Source organism: Homalodisca vitripennis, unplaced genomic scaffold, assembly GCF_021130785.1.
Source record: "Homalodisca vitripennis isolate AUS2020 unplaced genomic scaffold, UT_GWSS_2.1 ScUCBcl_976;HRSCAF=3990, whole genome shotgun sequence".
NCBI classification, from domain to species: Eukaryota; Metazoa; Arthropoda; class Insecta; order Hemiptera; family Cicadellidae; genus Homalodisca; species Homalodisca vitripennis.
The window spans coordinates 80,636-101,088 of record NW_025777092.1 but is presented as its reverse complement, the minus strand read 5'-3'; the positions used below and the strand labels follow the sequence as shown (position 1 = coordinate 101,088).

The 20,453-nt window shown below is 33.6% G+C and overlaps 1 protein-coding gene across 1 annotated transcript; it reads right to left on the bottom strand.

Moving 5' to 3' along the window:
• Positions 1–2,161: 2,161 nt before the first annotated feature.
• LOC124371130 (ATP-dependent RNA helicase DDX18-like) lies at positions 2,162–12,387 on the bottom strand (the record flags this gene model as incomplete). The annotated part of the gene is made up of 7 exons (XM_046829444.1): positions 12,166–12,387; positions 9,186–9,290; positions 8,772–8,876; positions 6,699–6,851; positions 5,135–5,398; positions 4,564–4,713; positions 2,162–2,326 (listed from the first exon to the last, which is right to left on the bottom strand). Coding segments are annotated over exons 1-7 (1,033 nt in total), but the record flags the coding sequence as incomplete, so codon positions are not given.
• Positions 12,388–20,453: the final 8,066 nt, after the last annotated feature.

The window sequence follows — 20,453 nt, the reverse complement described above, 5'->3', positions numbered from 1 at the left end:
ATGTCCCCCTTTTCTGCATTATTTTATCTTTTTAAATCACGGTATTTTGACAATAAAAAGAAATTCCCATTAATGTTTCCCCCTTGAATTACGATGGGGGTTCTACAGCTTTTCAAAAGGTTGTAAGACAATTTTTGGTAAATGATTAAAAGCTTTAGACTGTTTAGGACCCAAAATAAAAAAATTTTGAACGGTCCTGTCAGTGTAATTTAATTTAAAAAACAGATTTTTTTGAATATTTTTTTTTGACATTGTAAATATTTTATTATCTTAGTCTTCGATTCACCCCTGTTAAAGAATTGTTAACACAATTAAAAAAATTTGAAACAATTAAAGCCTCCCTTTAAAAAAATTGGAAATTCATTTTGGACCATGTTTCGGTTTAATATCTGTTGAATAAGGGGGCTCTTCATACCGGGGTTTAAAGCTATATCAAGCTTTTTCATTGTGTTAAAAATTTTATTTTGATTCGTGTGAAACCAAAAAGATTAGATTATATTTTTAAAACAAGAAAATACAAGATTTAATCCTTTTTCCCTACAAGTTAGTTAATGGGGAGTTTACATTAACTGATTTTAGTAAAAGTAGAACAAAAGTAATGTGAGATAAACCATCCCTTGATTACCATGAAAAATAAACCAGAAATTCCAGGAAAAAATATATCTAAAGCCCAAGTTCTTTAATTGCTTGGCTACAAAGCAGATCCAAAAGAAGAAATGTTAAAAAGCACAATCAATCCCCACAGTCCCTAGTTGATTGTAAGAAACCCCAACATGCAACACACAAATTATTATTTGCCCAATTGAAAATATACTGATGAGAAATTCCTTATACTTCTACATTTCTGTATATTAACATATGTAATCATTGCAGAAAATAATTAGGGAAAAGTATAATATAGAGATTAATTAATCTTACAGGTATACATTTTTACAACAATTATAGTTGACACAATGTCCACTCTCTGCATTATTTTATCAGCTCCATCACGGTATTTTGACAATAAAAAGTATCACATTAATGCTTGGCTGATATTACTGATGCGGTCTACAGCTTTTCACAGGTTGTAAGACAATGTTTGGTAAATGATTAGAGCTATTATGACTGTTTAGGAGCAAAATAATATATCTTGAACGGTCCTGTCAGTGTAATTTAATTTAAGAACAGAGTTTTTGAATATTTGTTTGACATTGTAAATAGTTTATTATCTTAGTCTTCTGATTCACACATGTTAAAGCATTGTTAACACAATTAAAATATTGAAACAATTCAGCCTCCCTTTGAAACATTGGACATTCATTTTGGACCATGTTTCGGTTTAATATCTGTTGAATAAGGGGGCTCTTCATACCTGGGTCAAAGCTATATCAAGCTCTTCATTGTGTTAACAATATATTGACTTCGTGTGAAACCAAAAAGATTAGATTATAGTTTAGACAACAGCCACATAAGCTTCAAAACTGTAAGCAGTGTAGTAGTTGTAATATATTCAGGTATACTAAGTTCAGCTAGATATAAGAAAAAACTTAAGCTTTCAACGTTTTTCACGAGGTATTATCAATTTAATTAAAGTAAATAATTCAATAGCTAATAACTCAATTTTAAAATAAGTATTGTAGCAAGAATCTAGAATAGTAAATTGTTATTACAAACTTGATTGACAACTACAGGGAAAATATTAAATTTCCAATAGAAGATTTAAATCATGACTTCACATGTGAAAGGGTGAAAGCGCAAAACACTACCTACTAAATAACCACCCAATAATAAATGCCAAAAGTTTTTTTTTGCAATATCAATAACACAAGATTAGGTTAAAAATGTTTCCTTACAAACTGGGTTTACACATAATGTAGCTATGGTAGAGAGGGTTGATTCAATTGAATTTAGAGTTTAGTTCCGGTTCACCATCCTATTTTTGCAGCATCTGGTATCTGACACTGTCGCAGACTTTTGACTCCTGGAATCTGGAGCCATGTTTGTCTGAAGGGATCCAAAGAAAGACGACAACGAAGAATACCAGACGCTGCTGAGCAAAAAGGAAGGTGACCTGGAGCTAAACTCTAAATTCAACTAAGGGTTTAGTTTTCTTTCTATCGATAAGATTAAGTTTTCATTACATTTTGACTTGTATCACAACTAAAACTACAGAGATACGTACTGGGTAGAAGGTTGATGATCTGTTTCATGTCTTCCTCAAAGCCGATCTGCAGGATCCTGTCAGCCTCGTCAATCACCAAGCACTGCAGGTTCTTGTACAGGAAATCTGGAGTGTTCTGAAGATGGTCCAGCAGGCGTCCTGGGGTGGCCACTAAGATGTTGATACCTGTACCACATAGACATTTTAGCAACAATATTCCTGGAAAATTCTGCAAGGCCATGTCAAATTTGTGAATTATCTGACCATGCAGGTCATGATAATAATTTTATTAATATCCCATTGCATACCACTCACTAGAAGTCCATCTTTATAAGACTTTAAATATTTTGAAACTAATTATATGTATCCCCTTCTTAACTTGGTTTCTAAGAAGGAAAAATATAACTGATACTTTTTTTTTAATTTGTGTAAAAAGTAACCTGTTCTTTAGATGGGTGACAGTACTTTCAGTCATTTTGCAATCTGTCCAATCATAATGTTGGGCTCAATTTTGGGGCCTACCATGTTTATAATTTACATCAATGATCTATCATCAGCCTTTACAAATGATTATGTAAGTGCCTACATGTATGCTGATGATTTAGCTGTTCAAATTAATTGTAAATATTCTAGTGTAGCTAATCACCTCCTTCTGACTTCTAACTCCATAACTCCATAATCGAAGATTAGACAGCTGCCAACTCACTATGTTTGAATAATTACAAAACTCAGAGTATTGAATTTCAGGTTTAAAACAAGACATGAGGACAGTGTTAAGTTTTTAGGCCTGTTCGTGCAATCTAATGTTAAGTGGAACATTCATGTTGAAACTCTATGTAAAAAGGTTTCTAAAGGTATTTTTATGCTTAGAAAAACTAAAATCTTTTGTAAGCGTAGATGTGTTGAAAGCTGTTTACTTTGCCCATATTCAAAGTCATTTATCTTACGGAATTATTGTGTGGGGGCATTTTGGTAATGTAAGAAGACTATTTTTATTACAGAAGAGAGCAGTTAGAGTAATGTTTAATGTCAGAAGTAGGACGCACTGTAAGCCATTGTTTAAGCAACTTGGTATTTTAACTATTATTTCTCTATACATTTTAGACTGTTTATTATATTTCAAAACTAATTTAGATACAATTTCTACAAATAATTCTATTCATAGTCATTTTACCAGACAAAACAATTTCCTTAGAGTAAATCAGTGCAATTTTTCAGACAACTATAAACAGTTTTTGTGAATTTGGTCTGAGGCTTTATAATATGCTACCATACAATGTTAAATCGCTCAATGTAAAACATTTTAAAAATGAAATTAGATCTATTTTATGTGATATTTGTGTATACAATGTAGAAGAATTTGTTAATTTCTTAAAAACAAAAAATGTTTAGGTAGATTTGTATTTTATATTTGTATTTTATAGTATTTGTTCAGTTTATGAATAAAGAATCTTTTGACTTTTGAAAAACTATGTCATGTCAGAGTTGCCCTAAACTGTCCAGAGTCTTTCTTGAAAAATAATCAGAGGGTAGTTCCATATGCAGAGCAACTTCGGAAGTCACCTCTGGAGTTCTTCGCGGTTTCAGTTTCTTCCTAATCTTACTCCAATGATCTCATAGAACTTACATCCAAAGCCCAAGTCCTCATGTATGCTGATGACACTTATTCAATATTAGCTTTTCTTATTAACAAAAAAGCCACCCTTAGTTGAAAATAATGGGCAATTAAAGTTCTGGGTTTTATGTAAATAGCTTCAATCTTAATTCTAGTAAACTCAGTTCATCTAAACCATTACAAAGTCACACTGTTTCTCCAATCTGATTTTAACTGTGTTACTTCTACTATTTCTTTAGGTTGATACCAATTATACCACAGTGTGGCGTCAATACATTGGTTTCTCTTACAAAATTGAGCAAAGCCTTCTATTCAACCAAGTACATGATCATCAGATTCTTCGACAAAGCGTACTTTGCTTATTTTAATCAGACTTAAAATCATCTTTATTAAGAATCTTATATCTTTGTAACATATATAAAGTTGTTCTTTTGTATTTTAAGTTTTGAATTCATTTCAATATATACAGTTTACTTTAATTTAATTTAATTTTGTATACGGTACGTTAAGCATTTTTGTGACTTTCTATTTACAGCATATGTTACTAATTTACTGCAAGTGTATCAAACTATTGTGAATTTACTGTATACAATATAAGGTTGAGTGGTAGAGAGAGCTTGATTGCCCTAACTCCGTCTCTTTAATAAAAGGCATTTTTTCATTTCATTTCACAGTTTAGACATCAATGTATTGTGCAATAAAGACAATGGACTACAGCCTATTACTAAGCTTCTGCTGCACTACACTACACAGCTAGACAATTGATGTAAAACACAATTAGAATTTAAATCAAGAATGAAAGCCATACCTTTAGCCAGTTTCTGTGCCTCAGTGGACCTGCTGGCACCACCCATTATAAGGCCATAGGTGAGGTGATGGTGGGTCATCAGCTCCTTCAACACGCCAAACGTCTGCATGGACAGTTCTCTGGTGGGGGAGATGATGATACATCCAACTCCTGGAAACACCATATAGTTTTAAAACATTCTTTACAAACAGATGATAATTCTTCTGAGGACTTCTGTAGGAGTTTGAATGTAAATAAGAGTCAGTCACAACCAGAAGACTATTCACAAAGTTGTGGAAAATTTGGATTTGAATCCCTTCTCTGCAACATGGAGCAATTTGGAATACTTAGAAGGACTTCCTAATTTTGGTTTTGGCAAAAAAATCTGTTAACAGGCTCAGTTGTTTGAACACATTTTATCTGTGAATATACCAATAACTGGTCTTGAAATCATTTACAAAGAACAACAATTAGATTATTTAATGATATAATAGTAAACAATCTATCTCTTCACCACTTGGATATTAATGAAATGTCTTATATAACAAGACCATGGACAGTGTTGATAAACACAGACTTCAATAACACATACCATTTCTAGGCATGAACTGTAGCTTGTGTACAAGTTCTATAGCAGGAATCAGGAAGGCAAGGGTCTTGCCGGAGCCGGTCTTTGCAGAAGCCACAACGTCTCGACCCTCTAGCAGCGGTGGGATGGCCTTGGCCTGTATCTCTGTCATCTTGGTGAACCCCATCTCCTCTACGGCCTTTAGAGTCTCCTCACTAACCCGGCCCTCCAGTGCAGAGAACGAGGAGTCCTTCAGCAGCAGGTCCAATGTGATATTGGAACCAGGCACTAAACAACATTAGATTTACAACATTTTAATTTTAATTTCATCACCTCTTCATTGATTGTTGAACTTGAATAGTCAAATCCTTTTCTGACTTTCAAAATTCCATTTTGGGTCATGATGGTTCCAATTAAATGTAACAATTCTGTTATTATAAGATTCAAAAGTAAAACAATAAAGATAATACATAATATGAACCTTTTGATGTTATATACAACAAATCCAAAAATATACCAATTTGAATAAAACCAAACCAAGGCACAAAAGTTAAAAACAAATAGTTGGTGATTAATCATATTGAAGCCATAGTTATTTATTTGAGAAAATATAAATTACAGTTTTCTTTACAAACATAAACTTTAGATACATTATTATAAAAAGAAATACTTTACCAAGTGTAAAAATGTTTTAAAGAGGGCATAAATTAACTTTTCAATCATCAATTTTCTTATGATAAAATATAACCATTTATAAAATATAATACCCATCCCATTGTTATCTTCAGACTCTCATCAGCCTTTATTTTATATTAAAATTGAACATCTTGAATTTGAAAATTTTCCTTTGTTTCTACAATATTTGTAAATAAGCACTAAAAAATTTAAGTTTCTATTTTCAAACACCATTTAGTAGCTGGAAGTAGTAGGTAAGAAGCTTTGCTTTAATTGAATAATGCGTCATTTTCTATTCAGACACTTAGAACGAAGGGCAACATTTTTTAACACGAATAAGTCGATCATTTCCCACTTAAACATTTATAAATATCTTAAAAAATAAGAAAATTCCCAAATATCAGAAGTTACATTTACAGTTTAGAGCATTCATTAACGGAACACCTATTTAATAAAGCGTTTTCTCAATCTTAAACTCCATAAGAAATCTCAAAACTTGGAGCTCAAATACTTTCTTCATTAAGGTAAATATTTAAAAAGTAGCAAGAAGAAAGAACTAAAATTACTTTTCTCATCGAAAATAGTAATAATATACAGATTGTTCCATAAGAAAAAACAAAATTGACTGCCATGTTGAAAAATGGTGGCAGTTTTTAAATGTCTCTAAAAACAAGGATAGGTATCCCATTTAAAATTTGCTGTCAGATTTATATTTTCCAAGATCATAATGGTGACCCCTTTAAAGACGTCACCCTGTATAGTGAGTGCATTACACAATTGTGATTACACACAATCAGGTTGATATATGTAAATAGATATGTGCTATGTAAAGGGTTGACCAGTTATTGTGCTAGCTAGTTTGTCTTTACTTGGCAGTATATAGTAAGTGTTTCACAAAAAGTATTGTACTTACATTGGATGGATACGTCATTGCTTTGAGCTTCTTTGACATCTGTATTATTCTCTTTACTATCGCTACTCTCGTTTAATTTGCCACTATTTTCACTCTCTTCAGTTGTTGTTAGCTGTGTTTTCTTCTTTTGCTTCTTCTTTTTCATGACTGGCTCTACAACAAAATAATGATAATTTGCATTGCATTAAAGATGTTGTCATAAGTAAATTCAAAATATAGTGATTTTATTTTCAATTCCCAGCTGCCTTACTTTATGTATAGTAAATTTTTGTACAAGGTATTAATGTACTATTTTATCTCTTAAATTTACAATAAACTTCTAATATATCTTGCACTTCTTGAATAAGAACAATTTTAGTTATAAACTCGTTAAGGTCTCTTTTACATGACAATCAGCATCAAAAATAAATCGCTGCAAATTGAACTAATTGACATTCTTTCAGTAAACGGAATGTCTTACAAGGGGGGGAGGAGGAGGGATAGGGTCAATGTGCTAAAAGCACAGAAGTATTAAAGAATACATATGATAGTGATAGAGCTATGGGTGGTTCACAGAAAGATTTCTTTAATATCAAAATTTTACTGAAGTAGATCCAACATCTATTAGCAGCCTATATGACGCCTTGGAAGCTGACATAAATTATTTATTCCCTTGTTCCATAACTTAACTCTGACTTTTTATTAATTGATGTACCATTAATTGCAATAATACTGCTATGCAGGGTGTCCAAAAAGTCCCGGGTGTCGGTTAAATATTTTTCAAAATATTTTAAATAGAGATACAAAACCTTACACAGAGTTACTGGACATAAAAATCTATTTTATCACATATTCAGTGATCCGATACTTCATCAGGGGGGCGGCCCGCTAGGAGTCAGAAGAAAATCTTAAATGTAAGCATAGGTTGATATGCATATCAAATAAAAGGTCTTTATTAGTAGAGTACAGAGCCGCAAACCCGACCTCAAACGGATATAACCGAGTCAAAAATGACAGCCGTTCAAAGATGGCAAGAGTTTGGGTCCAAAAAGTCCCGGGTCGGTTAAATCTTTTTCAAAATATTTGAAATAGAGCTACAAAACCTTACACAAAGTTACTGGACATAAAAATCTATTTTATCACATATTCAGTGATCCGCTACTTCCTCTTGATGCAACTTTGATGAACCTTTGCAACTTAGGTTAATGTAACAAAATACACTGATGAGCTTTTTGATTTTAACTTTACTAACCCAAAACTGTTTACAATTGAATCAGTCATTTTAGAAACACCTCATGTCCATTTTTTAATGTTAGTAAAGTTAAAATCAAAAACCTCATCAGTGTATTTTGTTACATTAACCTAAGTTGCAAACTCTAGCCATCTTTGAACGGCTGTCATTTTTGACTCGGTTATCCGTTTGAGGTCGGGTTTGCGGCTCTGTACTCTACTAATAAAGACCTTTTATTTGATATGCATATCAACCTATGCTTACATTTAAGATTTTCTTCTGACTCCTAGCGGGCCGCCCCCCTGATGAAGTATCGGATCACTGAATATGTGATAAAATAGATTTTTATGTCCAGTAACTTTGTGTAGGCTAAGGTTTTGTAGCTCTATTTCAAATATTTTGAAAAATATTTAACCGACCCGGGACTTTTTGGACACCCTGTAGATTAATGGGCTTTAAGATTTCATTTCAGAGTTACACTGTTATTTATTATCATACCTATATAATAGTGTGGTTAAAAAAATGTTTTTTCCCAGAATGCAATAGGAAGTAAAATTTATTATTAATATTGAATAAGGAAAAAGCAATGAGAAAAACTTGTAATGTTTAATGCAGCATCTGAAATCTGGCGCTGTACTAAGCGGAAGGTGAAATGGAGCTGAACTTAAGTGAAGAAAAGTGTACATGCCATTCAATTAAATTGCATCTTTGAAATTTGGAAAATAATATTAACATTTTTTTAGATACTGAAGGATGTTATGATATCCTATATCTGGTAAACACATATTTAAAAATGGGATAACTAAATAAACATATAAATAAATAATTATTTGTTTATCAATCATTACTAAAATAATACTAACCTGGAATGTTGGTATTCTCTGAGGATTCACTTGTTATGTTTTCTTCCTCATCTTTCTCTTCATTAATGGTTTCGGGAACATGTCTAAGTTTCTTTTTCTTTTTTCCTAAAAATATTAGATATTAAATCAACGCTTTATTTCTATAAAACACAATTATGCATGTAAGTAAAACCACATAAAACATCATACACACACATACAAAAAAGATATGTCTGTGTGTGTGTATATATATATATGGTTTCTTTTCTTTGTTTTGTTTGAACTTTAAAATACTTGAAAGAGTGTGTATGTATATATACACACACATATATACACATTTTAATAGATATATAAAATATAGCTCGATAAGACAATAAAAAATCACATAAAATGTATAATTTTTTCACTAAGCCATAATTTATTAAGGAAACTTACTGTTCAACACTTCCATTTTCTGTCCTTCCAATTTCCTCTTTTGTCCTATTAATGAGCCAGACAATCCAGCAACTGATCCGTTTTGAACGTTTGATTTATCAGGGCCTGAAAAGTAAAATTAAAATTCATATTTTAAAATAAGCAAACTTAAACAAACCAAACTTATTACATACAATAGCGCTTAACTTTTTTCTTGGTAGTATATAGAGAGCGTTACATTGCTCAGAGTTGTCACAGTCAGGACGATGTATCTAGATGGATACATGCTAATTGAAGGGTTAAATATAACAAATTTGTATGACAGCAATTTTTTTGAAAGCATATATGAATATTTATTATTTCAGTATTCATAGGATAGAGTAACTCAGAGCAAAATTGTGACTAGCTATAGTATATTTCTTGTGTTATAATTGATTTTGCTGTTTTTCTGATCAAGAAAAATAATACTTACATTTACAGGCTTGAGAAACCTAATCATAAAGTATCTATGGGTGGATTCTATAACAGTTTAAATAGTATTTCCAAGGTATTAAATGGTTTTAATTCGTCAATGGCACAATCTATAATGAAAATTACACAGTAGTTTGTCTTTGATATTAATTGTACTACTAATTATGCAGTTTATACTTAAAATGTTCTACAATTTATAGTTACATTAATAGTATACAGTACAATAACAATACAATTTTGTTATTTGAACAGTGGTTAGAAAAGGCTGAAATATAAGAAGTATTAAATATAAGAAGACTTCAATTTAATGTAAAACAGAGGTGTATTCGTTAACTTTCCAATACCGGAACGCGAAGGTGAAAAGACATGAAATCTTACAGCAAAACAGAAACCGGGGACCTTCCACCCAATGTGCTTTTCATGTTGATTTTTTACATAATCAATGCACAATTAATGTACAAAATTGTGAAACTGGATGCCGAAAAATTATAATTTTGAAGGCCAGAAGTGTCATTTTTCTGCATGACAATGTCAGGACATGTGCGGCAAACGCTACAAGGCAAACATTGGTTGCTTTAGGATGGGAAACATTGAAACATCTATACGACAGCCCAGCCCAGACTTGTGAATTTCATCTTTTTGGACTCCTTAAAGATGAGCTTGGAGGCCAGTGTTTCAAGGACAATGAAGCAGTGGAAGCGTTTCTGTTCCAATGGCTAAGAGAATATTCAAGGAGTTTTAATAATGATGAAAAACTCCCAATTCAACGGGAAAGAAATGTATTTCAATTTTTTTTTTAATTCAGTCCAGTTTATAATTGATACACCCTCAAATTGGTGACCGAAATTTAATGATTTACTTATGGCCAACAGCTGCCGGTGAACTTCTGAGATGTGGGTGCAAAACAAGTCAAACTTCATGAGGCAGAATCATGATTTACTCTGGAATTTCAATATGTTGTCTGAATAGTATTATCTCAAGAGATAATTTTTGTTGTCTTCTAAACTATAGGAAAAGTCATTCTTCCCATATTCAAACGATAAAAAAATAGTAAAAAATTGTGTCTCTTGGAATCAACCATAGAAATCAATTTAAAACTATTTTGAAAGCAACATGGGATATTTGTAAACTTAATATTTAGTTTACTACATTTAACTAATCTAATCAACTGACTCCACAAAAACAAGCATGGCATCAACTAGAGACTTAAATAATATACTGATTCCATGTTCACCATGAGCACCCATTCATAAGGAATGTTATAACAAAGTTTTAACAATATTACCGGTCTTGAAATCAAAATCTATTGTTTTCTATCACACTTTTAACCTACACGAATTTCATTATGTTTATGTTTCCTTGTATAGTATAGTAGACTGTGTCTCAAATGTGTATTTAAAGTTTTATCAAAATCGATTTGTACGTTTTTAAGGTACCTACAACTATCTATAGATTGGTTTTGTCAGCACATTGGTGTGGCTCCAAAATTAAGCGCAGCCTAAGTATGAGGGTTGTACTGTAGTATAGTAGACCATGTATTGAATGTGTATAGAAAGTTTTATCAAAATCAGCTCGTATGTTTTTGAGGTACGCCCATCCATATGTTATTTTCAAGTATTTTACATATAAATCGATATATCTCTGAAAATATGCATGGCATAAGAATAAGGCTTATATTGTAGTATAGTAGACTGTGTCTAAAATGCATATAAAAAAGTTTTATCAAAATCGGCTTGTATGTTTTTGAGGTACGGGTCCATCTCTAGGGTTTCTCAGAACTTGTCTTGTTAAATGAGTGTAGTCGTGAAAATGGCCGCTATAAATGGTGATTATTATCATAAACATAGTCTTTGTTCATTTAAATCCTTAGTTATAGTATTTATCTTCACGTTATGAAATTAATATATATTTTGCATGGGTTTAAGTTGATGAACTTAGGTCCAAATACTATGGATGGAATCTATAGCCAGTATCACGTCGGCTACAGTTGGTGCAGATAATTTTAGTTATTGTTCAAATTAATGACTATCGGTTGAATAGATTGACAAGTATAATAACTAAATATTGTATGATACTTTCGATATGTAAAAAAGCGGGTCCGCTTATCATACTCAAACTTCAGTGATTATCTTACATAGCCTATGTGTACCAAGTCCAAAACATCCATTTTGCATTTTTTGCCTTTACTATTATAAAAATAAAACCCACTTGATTTATGTTTATTTTATGCTCTACTAGGCATTTATTGTTAAATAACAACCATAATAATAGCTTTTAAGCTGTTTACATAACTCATACATACTGTCTAAAATGGCTTTAGTTTCAGAACATCACTTCATATAAGGGTTAAAGAACAAGGCCCAAAACTTTACAATAAAACATAAACCTACATATTATCTTTTATACTTTGTAAAAAATGCACATCAAACTTAATAAATTTAACATGAGCGATACAATTAACACAGGTCCATAAAGTAAATAAAATCATTACTTAACCTAAAACTATCAATTAATTTCTGGATATACTCACTCTCATTACTTGGTCCATCTTGATTTGCATTAATCTTTTTCTTGTTTTTATTTCTCTTCTTCTGCATTACAGAATTCTTCTCAATAGACATTACTTTATTCTAACAAAATAAAGCACAAAACAACAAAACAGAAGTAAACAATCACTCGCGTGTTCAGTCTAACCTACAATATAAAACAAGACACAAGACTACAAGAGGCAGGCACCGAGTGTGACAGTCGAGTAGTCAATACAACATTTTAGTACACGTGAGTTTTTCTCATGCAGACAGTGTATTAGGGTATTATATCCATAGAATATACAAGCCCATGAGAGAGAAGCCATAGTATAAAATCCCATATTACCTAAACAATTATATTTCCAAAGTTACGAAGTGTAGGATATTACACTGGTCAAAAGTAATAAAAACTCTATTTAAGAGTGATGGAATATTTCAATATTTCCCAAATTCCCAACTTTTCAAGAAACAGCCTCATTATGTCGAAAGAAATATATTTATTTTCGATAGCACCGGATGAGGAATAGGTAAACAAGTCTTGAAAGGAGAGATTAAGTGGAAGGAGACCGCCGTTTGTAAAAGGTCAAACATCAGAAACCTGAAGAACCAGATTAGTTTATATGGGTCTGTAGTGTTAACTCCCCTTCTTGTGAATAGTCAAAAAGAAACACCACACGCTGGAACAATCGCAATAAAAGCAAATGTAAAGCCAAACATTAGAAAACAAATTTACTATCAGTACAACTGCAGTTTTGTTGAAAAAAATAAATTTGTAGAGGGGTTGTTTCTGTTTCATTGATATATTATTCAGTTGTATTAAAAGTTTGTATGAGAAATTCGTTTATCTAAACACGTACTTCATAAAATCGTATAATAATTGTTATTTATATTGTTCTATACAAGTTTACAGTAAAATAATATTTTTTGCAATAGATTTCCACCATTTACTATTTTCTGTTTTAGTAGAATAATAAAATATTGTATTTATATAATATATTTATTTCATAAATATCACTTTTATTTCGTTACACAATATTATTCTTTAAAACATTCAGAACATTAATTTTTTTTTACAAAACTATGATATTTTCTATTAAATCTCACATAATAATCAATAGTCATAATACATACACAAAGTTGTGGTAAATTGTAAATAGTATTACTTATATCTAATGTTTATTATATTATAATTGATTTGTTTAAATTGTGAGTTTTTTTTAAGTAAGTGGAAGTCAACTGTGGTTATTTATTTAGACACTATTTTAGCATTATTGTTATGGTTTTGTTTATTTTTGTTTATTTTAGTTGATTAGATTGTATTTATTTGAGCTGATGGATCTATTTTGTGTTACTGTATGTTACTTATGTGGTCATATATAGCCCTTTTTAGAATAATGTTAGTTTTAAGTTTTGTACATTAAAACTACACGGTGAAGTTGGAAATGTTTGTGTGTGTTGCATGAAAGGGTTGCCTGCAGTGACGCAGCCACGGTCTGTCGGTCGCGGCCCGCGGAGCCTCGCGGCTTGTTGTGGTGCTGGCGTCTGACGGTGCTGCCCCGAGCCAGCGCGTGCTTCCGTCAGCCCTCCCAGATCTTCTCTGCTAATCTCTCACTCCTTTCTTAAACTTCTTAAAGGCAGCTCATGTCAATGCACAATCTCTTTATGGCCACATTGATGAATTTCGTTCAATTTTTCAACCATCTCCTGTTGACATTATTCTAATTTCAGAAACCTGGTTGAAACTTCACTTAAGTGACAGAAGTGTCGAGTTCCAGGTTTTAACCTGTACAGAAATGATCGACTGCACAAAGGTGGTGGCGGGGTAACTGTGTAAGAAGGAGGCCTGTGCGGGGCCTGAAGGAGCTCTGGTAAGAATGTTCCGCCCCCCTCGTAACCCTCATAGTCAACAGGAGGCTAAGACCAACTCTGCGGATATAGATTTTTTAGAAAAAGTTGTGTCCTCTTTAAATCCAACATAAACAACAGTGTGAGATCTGTGTCTCCTAAATCTGAGTTTAAAGTCAATTCTGACTCAGGATGTAGAGCTAATCGGAAAATCTTATTTGGCAATGTACAATGCCTAACAAACAAAGTGCTGGAAATTGAAGCTTTGATGACCACTGAACTGTTCTCAGTCATTTGTTTTGCAGAACACTGGCTAAATCATGACAACTGTACTCTGTATAATTTCAAGGGATTTAAATTAGCTTCGATTTATTGCAGGCGTCACTCGATTCATGGTGGTGCTGCTGTGTTTGTCTGTGATGCAATAAAATACTGTGTGATTGATGTTGAGAGGTTCTGTATAGAAATGAACTTTGAAGCCTGTGCTATTAGACTATTTACCCTAAAACAATCGTATTAGCTATATACAGACCAAGTGGAAGTAACAGTAAAATTTTCTTTGATCAATTGGAGGCTCTACTGGAATATCTGACAAAATTAAATTGTGACCTTGTAATTTGTGCAGATTTTAACATCGAGCTCTGTGGAAATTCGAAGGAAACTACTGTGCTGCATAACATTCTTCGCTCTGCTGGTTTGTATTGCACGAACTATGAACCTACTAGAGGCCTAGCATGTATTGACAACATTGCTACCAATTTGACTCCCTCATCTTACCTGACTGAGGTTTTGGATTGGCCTATTTCTGATCATAAGTTCATGAGTATCGAACTTCTTTCACATTCAAATCTGTGTACCAATGATGTACAAAATCAAAAGGTTTTGCCTATTAAACACCGCCCATTACCACAAGGTGCTCTTACAGATTTCAAACGCTGCCTGGATACACTCGATTGGGTAAGCATGCTATCTGATGTGGACTCTGAAACCTCATATAATAGGTTCCATCAAACTTTTGTCTACTGGTTGGACATTCATTTGCCAGAAAAGAAAATTAAGCCTTCAAAAAAACCGGCTAAAAGAGCTAAGTGGTATACACCTGAACTGGACAATCTTAAAAACATAGTGATGAGCTTGTTTCGTCGTTCCCAAACAACTGGCCTGGAGAGTGATATAAACTCCTATAAAATTGCCAAGAAACACTACAAAATTGCCCTGTGCCAAGCTAAGAAGAAATTCAACGAGAACTTTATTGCAACTGCTAGCAATAAATGCAAAGCAGCGTGGCAGGTCATCAAAATGGAGTCCGGTGCCTCATCTGCTACACACGCAGCTCCTGATGCAGACAACCTCAATAAGTTCTTCACTGCCGGTGTCGAAGAGGTGAGGAGGAGTATCCAGCCGACAAACACTTCTGCTATTGACCTCATCCAGACTCAAATTCCTGTACCAACCGAGAGTTTCCGATGGAATACAGTCAGCCCTAGTGATATTGTGAGTGTAGTGGCCAGGCTCAAGTCAACCAAAAGTTGCGACATCTACAATATGTCCGCTGTACTTATAAAAAGTGTCATACATGAAATTGCCGTTCCCTTATCCATGTGTATAAATAATTGTCTCGTGGAAAGCAATTTTCCAGCCAAACTTAAAGTGTCAAAGGTTGTTCCAATATTTAAGAAGGGTAACAACAATGAATGTGACAGTTATAGACCGATCTCCCTGGTCCCTGTCTTCTCCAAAATTTTTGGAGTAGTTATAAAAAGTCAGGTGAGTACTTTCTTTGAACAAAACAATATTTTTAGCACTAGTCAGTTTGGTTTCAGGCCGGGGAAGTCCACGATCGATGCAGTCGATGAGCTTATATCCTTCATCCATTCTAACCTTGAAGTGGGATTATCCACTGGTGCCGTCTTGTGTGACCTATCAAAGGCCTTTGACTGTGTCGATCGGGACATACTCCTGAAAAAACTAGAATTGTATGGTGTGATTGACCGTCAACAAGCTCTTTTCAAGTCATACCTCAGTGAAAGGTACCAAACAGTTTGTTCAAATGGAAAGTTTTCTGAATATTCTGAGGTTAAGTACGGGGTACCACAGGGGTCGGTGCTGGGTCCTTTTCTATTCATAGTTATGGTAAACGACTTGGTTTCTTGTGTAAGCTCGAAATCTGTAATGTTTGCTGATGATGCAACTTTTGCCACATCACGCTTATCAATCGCTTCCTTGCAGACAGAGACGGATAGTTTACTTATACAGGCGAATAACTGGTACAGAGCCAACATGTTTCTGATGAATGTAGAGAAAACAAAAAAAATTTATTTTTCTTTTAGTAACCATGGAAATAATGACAGTAGCCAAACGGTGAAGCTTTTGGGAATTATACTTGATCCAAAGCTATCCTGGAATCCTCATGTTGACTATGTGTGTAAAAAGTTGCATAGAGTGATTTACCTTCTAAGACACCTTAAACTATGCATACCAAATGATAGCTTAAGAATGGTTTATTTTGCATCTTTTCATAGCACGATAGCTTATGGTTTGCTTTTTTGGGGCAACTCCAGTGGCATAAACAGTGTTTTGATCACGCAGAAGAGGGCCATGAGAATTTTGGATGGGAGTGATCCCAGAGCTCACTGCAGACCTATATTTGTAAAATTAAAAAATATTAACAGTGGTAAATCTTTACATACTTTTTGCTTTGTTGCATGTTAAGAAAAATTTTAGCAGCTTCACGCTTAACAAGCATGTACATAATTATATTACTAGAAATAGAGATTTAATTAATAGACCATACACAAGATTGAGTAAGATCTTGTTTTCCTATGAGTTTGTTGGTATATCGCTTTTTAATAAATTACATTTAAGTGCTCAGAATGTCAGTGTAAAACGATTTAAGAAAGTCATGCATGACTGGCTTATTGAAAAACCTTTTTACAAACTTGATGAATTTTACAGTTCTGACATTAGCATGTTAATGTTTGAGTAGATATAAGTTACATGTGTATTTTAATTTTTACCTAAACTGTAGCTTATTTTGATTATCCCTTTGCCTATGTTACAATTTTAAAAGTATCATTTTTCCATGTTACGTTCACATGTTAAGTTAAATTAATTTCTTGCACTGGGTTGCACGTTTTGATTGTTTTTTACATTGCTATTAGTCTACTTAACTTTTTAACTTAATATTATTAAAAGCCATTTTTTAACTTATTAACTATTGCTTTTAGCTATCGCTTTGATTCAACGGTATTATGCCCGTGATTTAACTATGAATTTACTGCACGATTGATTACCATTGTTTTATGTAATGTATATTTATTTGAATGCAATTCTTGATCTGTTTTAACTTGCAAGTTGTAATTGCATCATATTGTGACGAGATCCATTGCATGTAAATGTTTAAAGATCAATAAAGATATCTATCTATCTATCTATCTATGTGTACGTCAGGTCACACTTCCTTGTCTCTGTCCTGCTATCATCCGATACATTCAGAGATGGACGGCCAGAATACATGTTTCTGGACGTCTGTGTTAATGGAGCACACATTGTAATTGCTGTTTGTTACAGAGCTCCTCACCTGGGCTACATGGCTGAGTTCGAACATGATCTTCTGGGTTTTTTGGCTCACTACAGTCATGTTATTGTGATGGGAGATTTTTAATACTGATTTACTTGGACTAATTACTTATGACCAAACTTTTTTAACTAATATGTTTTACTCGTGGAACATGACCATACTTCCTCTGCTAGCCACTCACCACACTGAGACTGCCGACACCTGGCTTGATATCATTGCTGTCTGTGACCAAACCCTGGTTGCGCACCACGGGCAACTTCCTGCTCCTGGCCTTTCCAAACATGGCCTTATTTTTCTTGCTTATAAACTAAGAACTCCCAAGATCGAACCAAAAGTTATGTTTTATAGAAACTACAAAAATATCAATCTTTATTCCCTGCTTATCGATGCTTCTCTAACTCCATGGCATGAGGTCACATCGGCTGATAATGTGGACATTATGGTATCAAAATTTAATTCATTAATGAATGGTCTTCTTGATAAACACGCTCCATTTGTTTCAAAAAGAGTAACCAAACAGCCTGCTCCATGGATCTCAGAATTTATTCGACACCTTCGGAAGCAAAGAGATAGAGCTTTCCTTAAGGCTAATCGATCCAAGTTACGTAATGACTGGGCTGCATATAAAAAATTAAGGAACAATGTGCAACAACAAATTAGAAATGCCAAGATCAGGTTTTACTACTCTTCCCTGTCTAAAAAACAATCTAGCAGAATTTTATGGTCAAAACTAAAAGATCTTGGAGTTGGCAAGCCTAACACTTACTCCCCGGTTTCCCTTAATCTCGATGAAATTAACAACTTCTTTGTTGAGATTCCTGTTGATCAGTCTGGGGCTCAGGAGTATATCTCCGAGCTCGAAGGTGCTACTTTTGATAAACCTGAGTTTCAGTTCTCTTTCACTCCGGTAACAGAGATAGATGTGTTAAAGTCTATTATAAAGATGTCCAGTAACCCAGTCGGGGCCGATGGCATTCCTATAAGGTTAATAAAATATACTCTTCCAGTCACTCTTCTAACTATCACTGATATTTTCAATAAATCTCTGGCTACTTCAATGTTCCCATTGACATGGAAGTCTGCTTTAGTTCGCCCACTTCAGAAATGTTCCTGTCCACAAAATCCTTTACAATTCAGGCCAACAAGTATACTCCCTGCTTTATCAAAGTGTTTGGAGCGGATTGTTCATCAGCAAATTTTCAATATACCTTGAAAGTAATAACATTTTATCAAATTTTCAATCTGGTTTTCGCTCCAACCACAGCACTACTACTGCACTTCTAAAAATAGTTGATGATATACGCCTTGGAATTGATAAGAGTCAGGTAACAATTTGTACCCTTTTCGACTTTTCAAAGGCTTTTGACTGTGTTTATTATCCCCTTCTCCTCATCAAACTTAGGAAGGATGGTTTCTCTTATGGTAGTGTCAAGTGGGTTGAGTCTTATCTTTCGGGACGACGCCAGTGTCAGGTCGGGTGAGAAGCAGTCGAGATGGAGACCAGTCACTTGTGGAGTTCCACAGGGTTCAGTCCTGGGGCCACTTTTATTTTCACTGTACATCAATGACATTACTACTCAAATTACTCATTCCAATTTTCACCTATATGCAGATGACTTACAAATATACCGCCACTTTTCTATAAGGGACATACAAACTTGTGTGACTCTCATGAATTCCGATATTGACGCTGTTACTCACTGGACTTGGAAACACGGACTAAAATTAAACGTAGACAAATCTCAGTGTATTATGATAAGTCATTCAAAGCTTGTTGGTAAAATTGACTTTACTACGGCTCCCAAATTAAAACTAAATGACCAAGAGCTAGAATACTCAGAGAAAGTAAAAAATCTAGGACTTATTATTGACAAACACTTAAGATGGACTGAACAGGCTTCTTTGATATGTAATAGGGTCTTTGCTGGTGTTCACAGCCTCAAGCGGCGGCTGGCTTCATATCTACCACAGAAAGTTAAAATAATGCTGATAAAGACTCTTTGTACTGCCTCACTTCAACTACTGTGACATAGTCATTAACGACATGAGTGTGGAGCTTTCAAATAGACTCCAGCGTGCTCAAAACTTTTGCATTAGGTTCGTTTTCAATCTCAGACGTGATGATCACGTAACGCCCTTCTTCAAACAATTATCTATATTAAAATTACAAGATCTTCGAGACTACCACTCACTCATTCTGTTGCACGCTCTTTTAAATACAAATTGTCCCAGTTATCTTTCAAACAACTTTCAATTTATGTCTGAAATAAGTGAACGAAGTACAAGGAGGGGTACATCCTTATTATCTATACAAATTCATCGAACAACTACCTTTAGTAAGTCGTTTACAGTTTCTGCCTGCCGATTGTGGAATGCCTTACCTATAAACGTCAGAGCCATTGATAAGCGCGCTCGCTTTGGGGCGGAGGTCAGGGCCTTGATGCTGGGGGCTCAGGGGGTATAGCGGTTGGCGGCTTTGGAATGAATAAATGATTTATTCCTTCCACAAAACAATAAAGTTAATATTGAAAAATGAACATCTTGGAATGTGTTACTTAGGGCAACTGAATGCAAGTTGAATGAATGCGTGTATGTCTTATTATAGTTTTGTAAATATTTATAAAGTTACATTAATTATAGATGTTGTTTTTTTATTATTTTAAAGCTAAGATTCTTTTAACGTATAAGGTAAATAAATAGATTTATTTTTTAGTTATACATGTATATGTATGTTAGTTTAATTTTTTTACAAGGTTAAGTGGTAGAGAGGACTTTATAGTCCTAACTTCGCCTCTAATAAAGACATTTTTCATTTCATTTAATTTAATTTCAAACCCATTTATAAATACTGGTTGATCTCCTCGG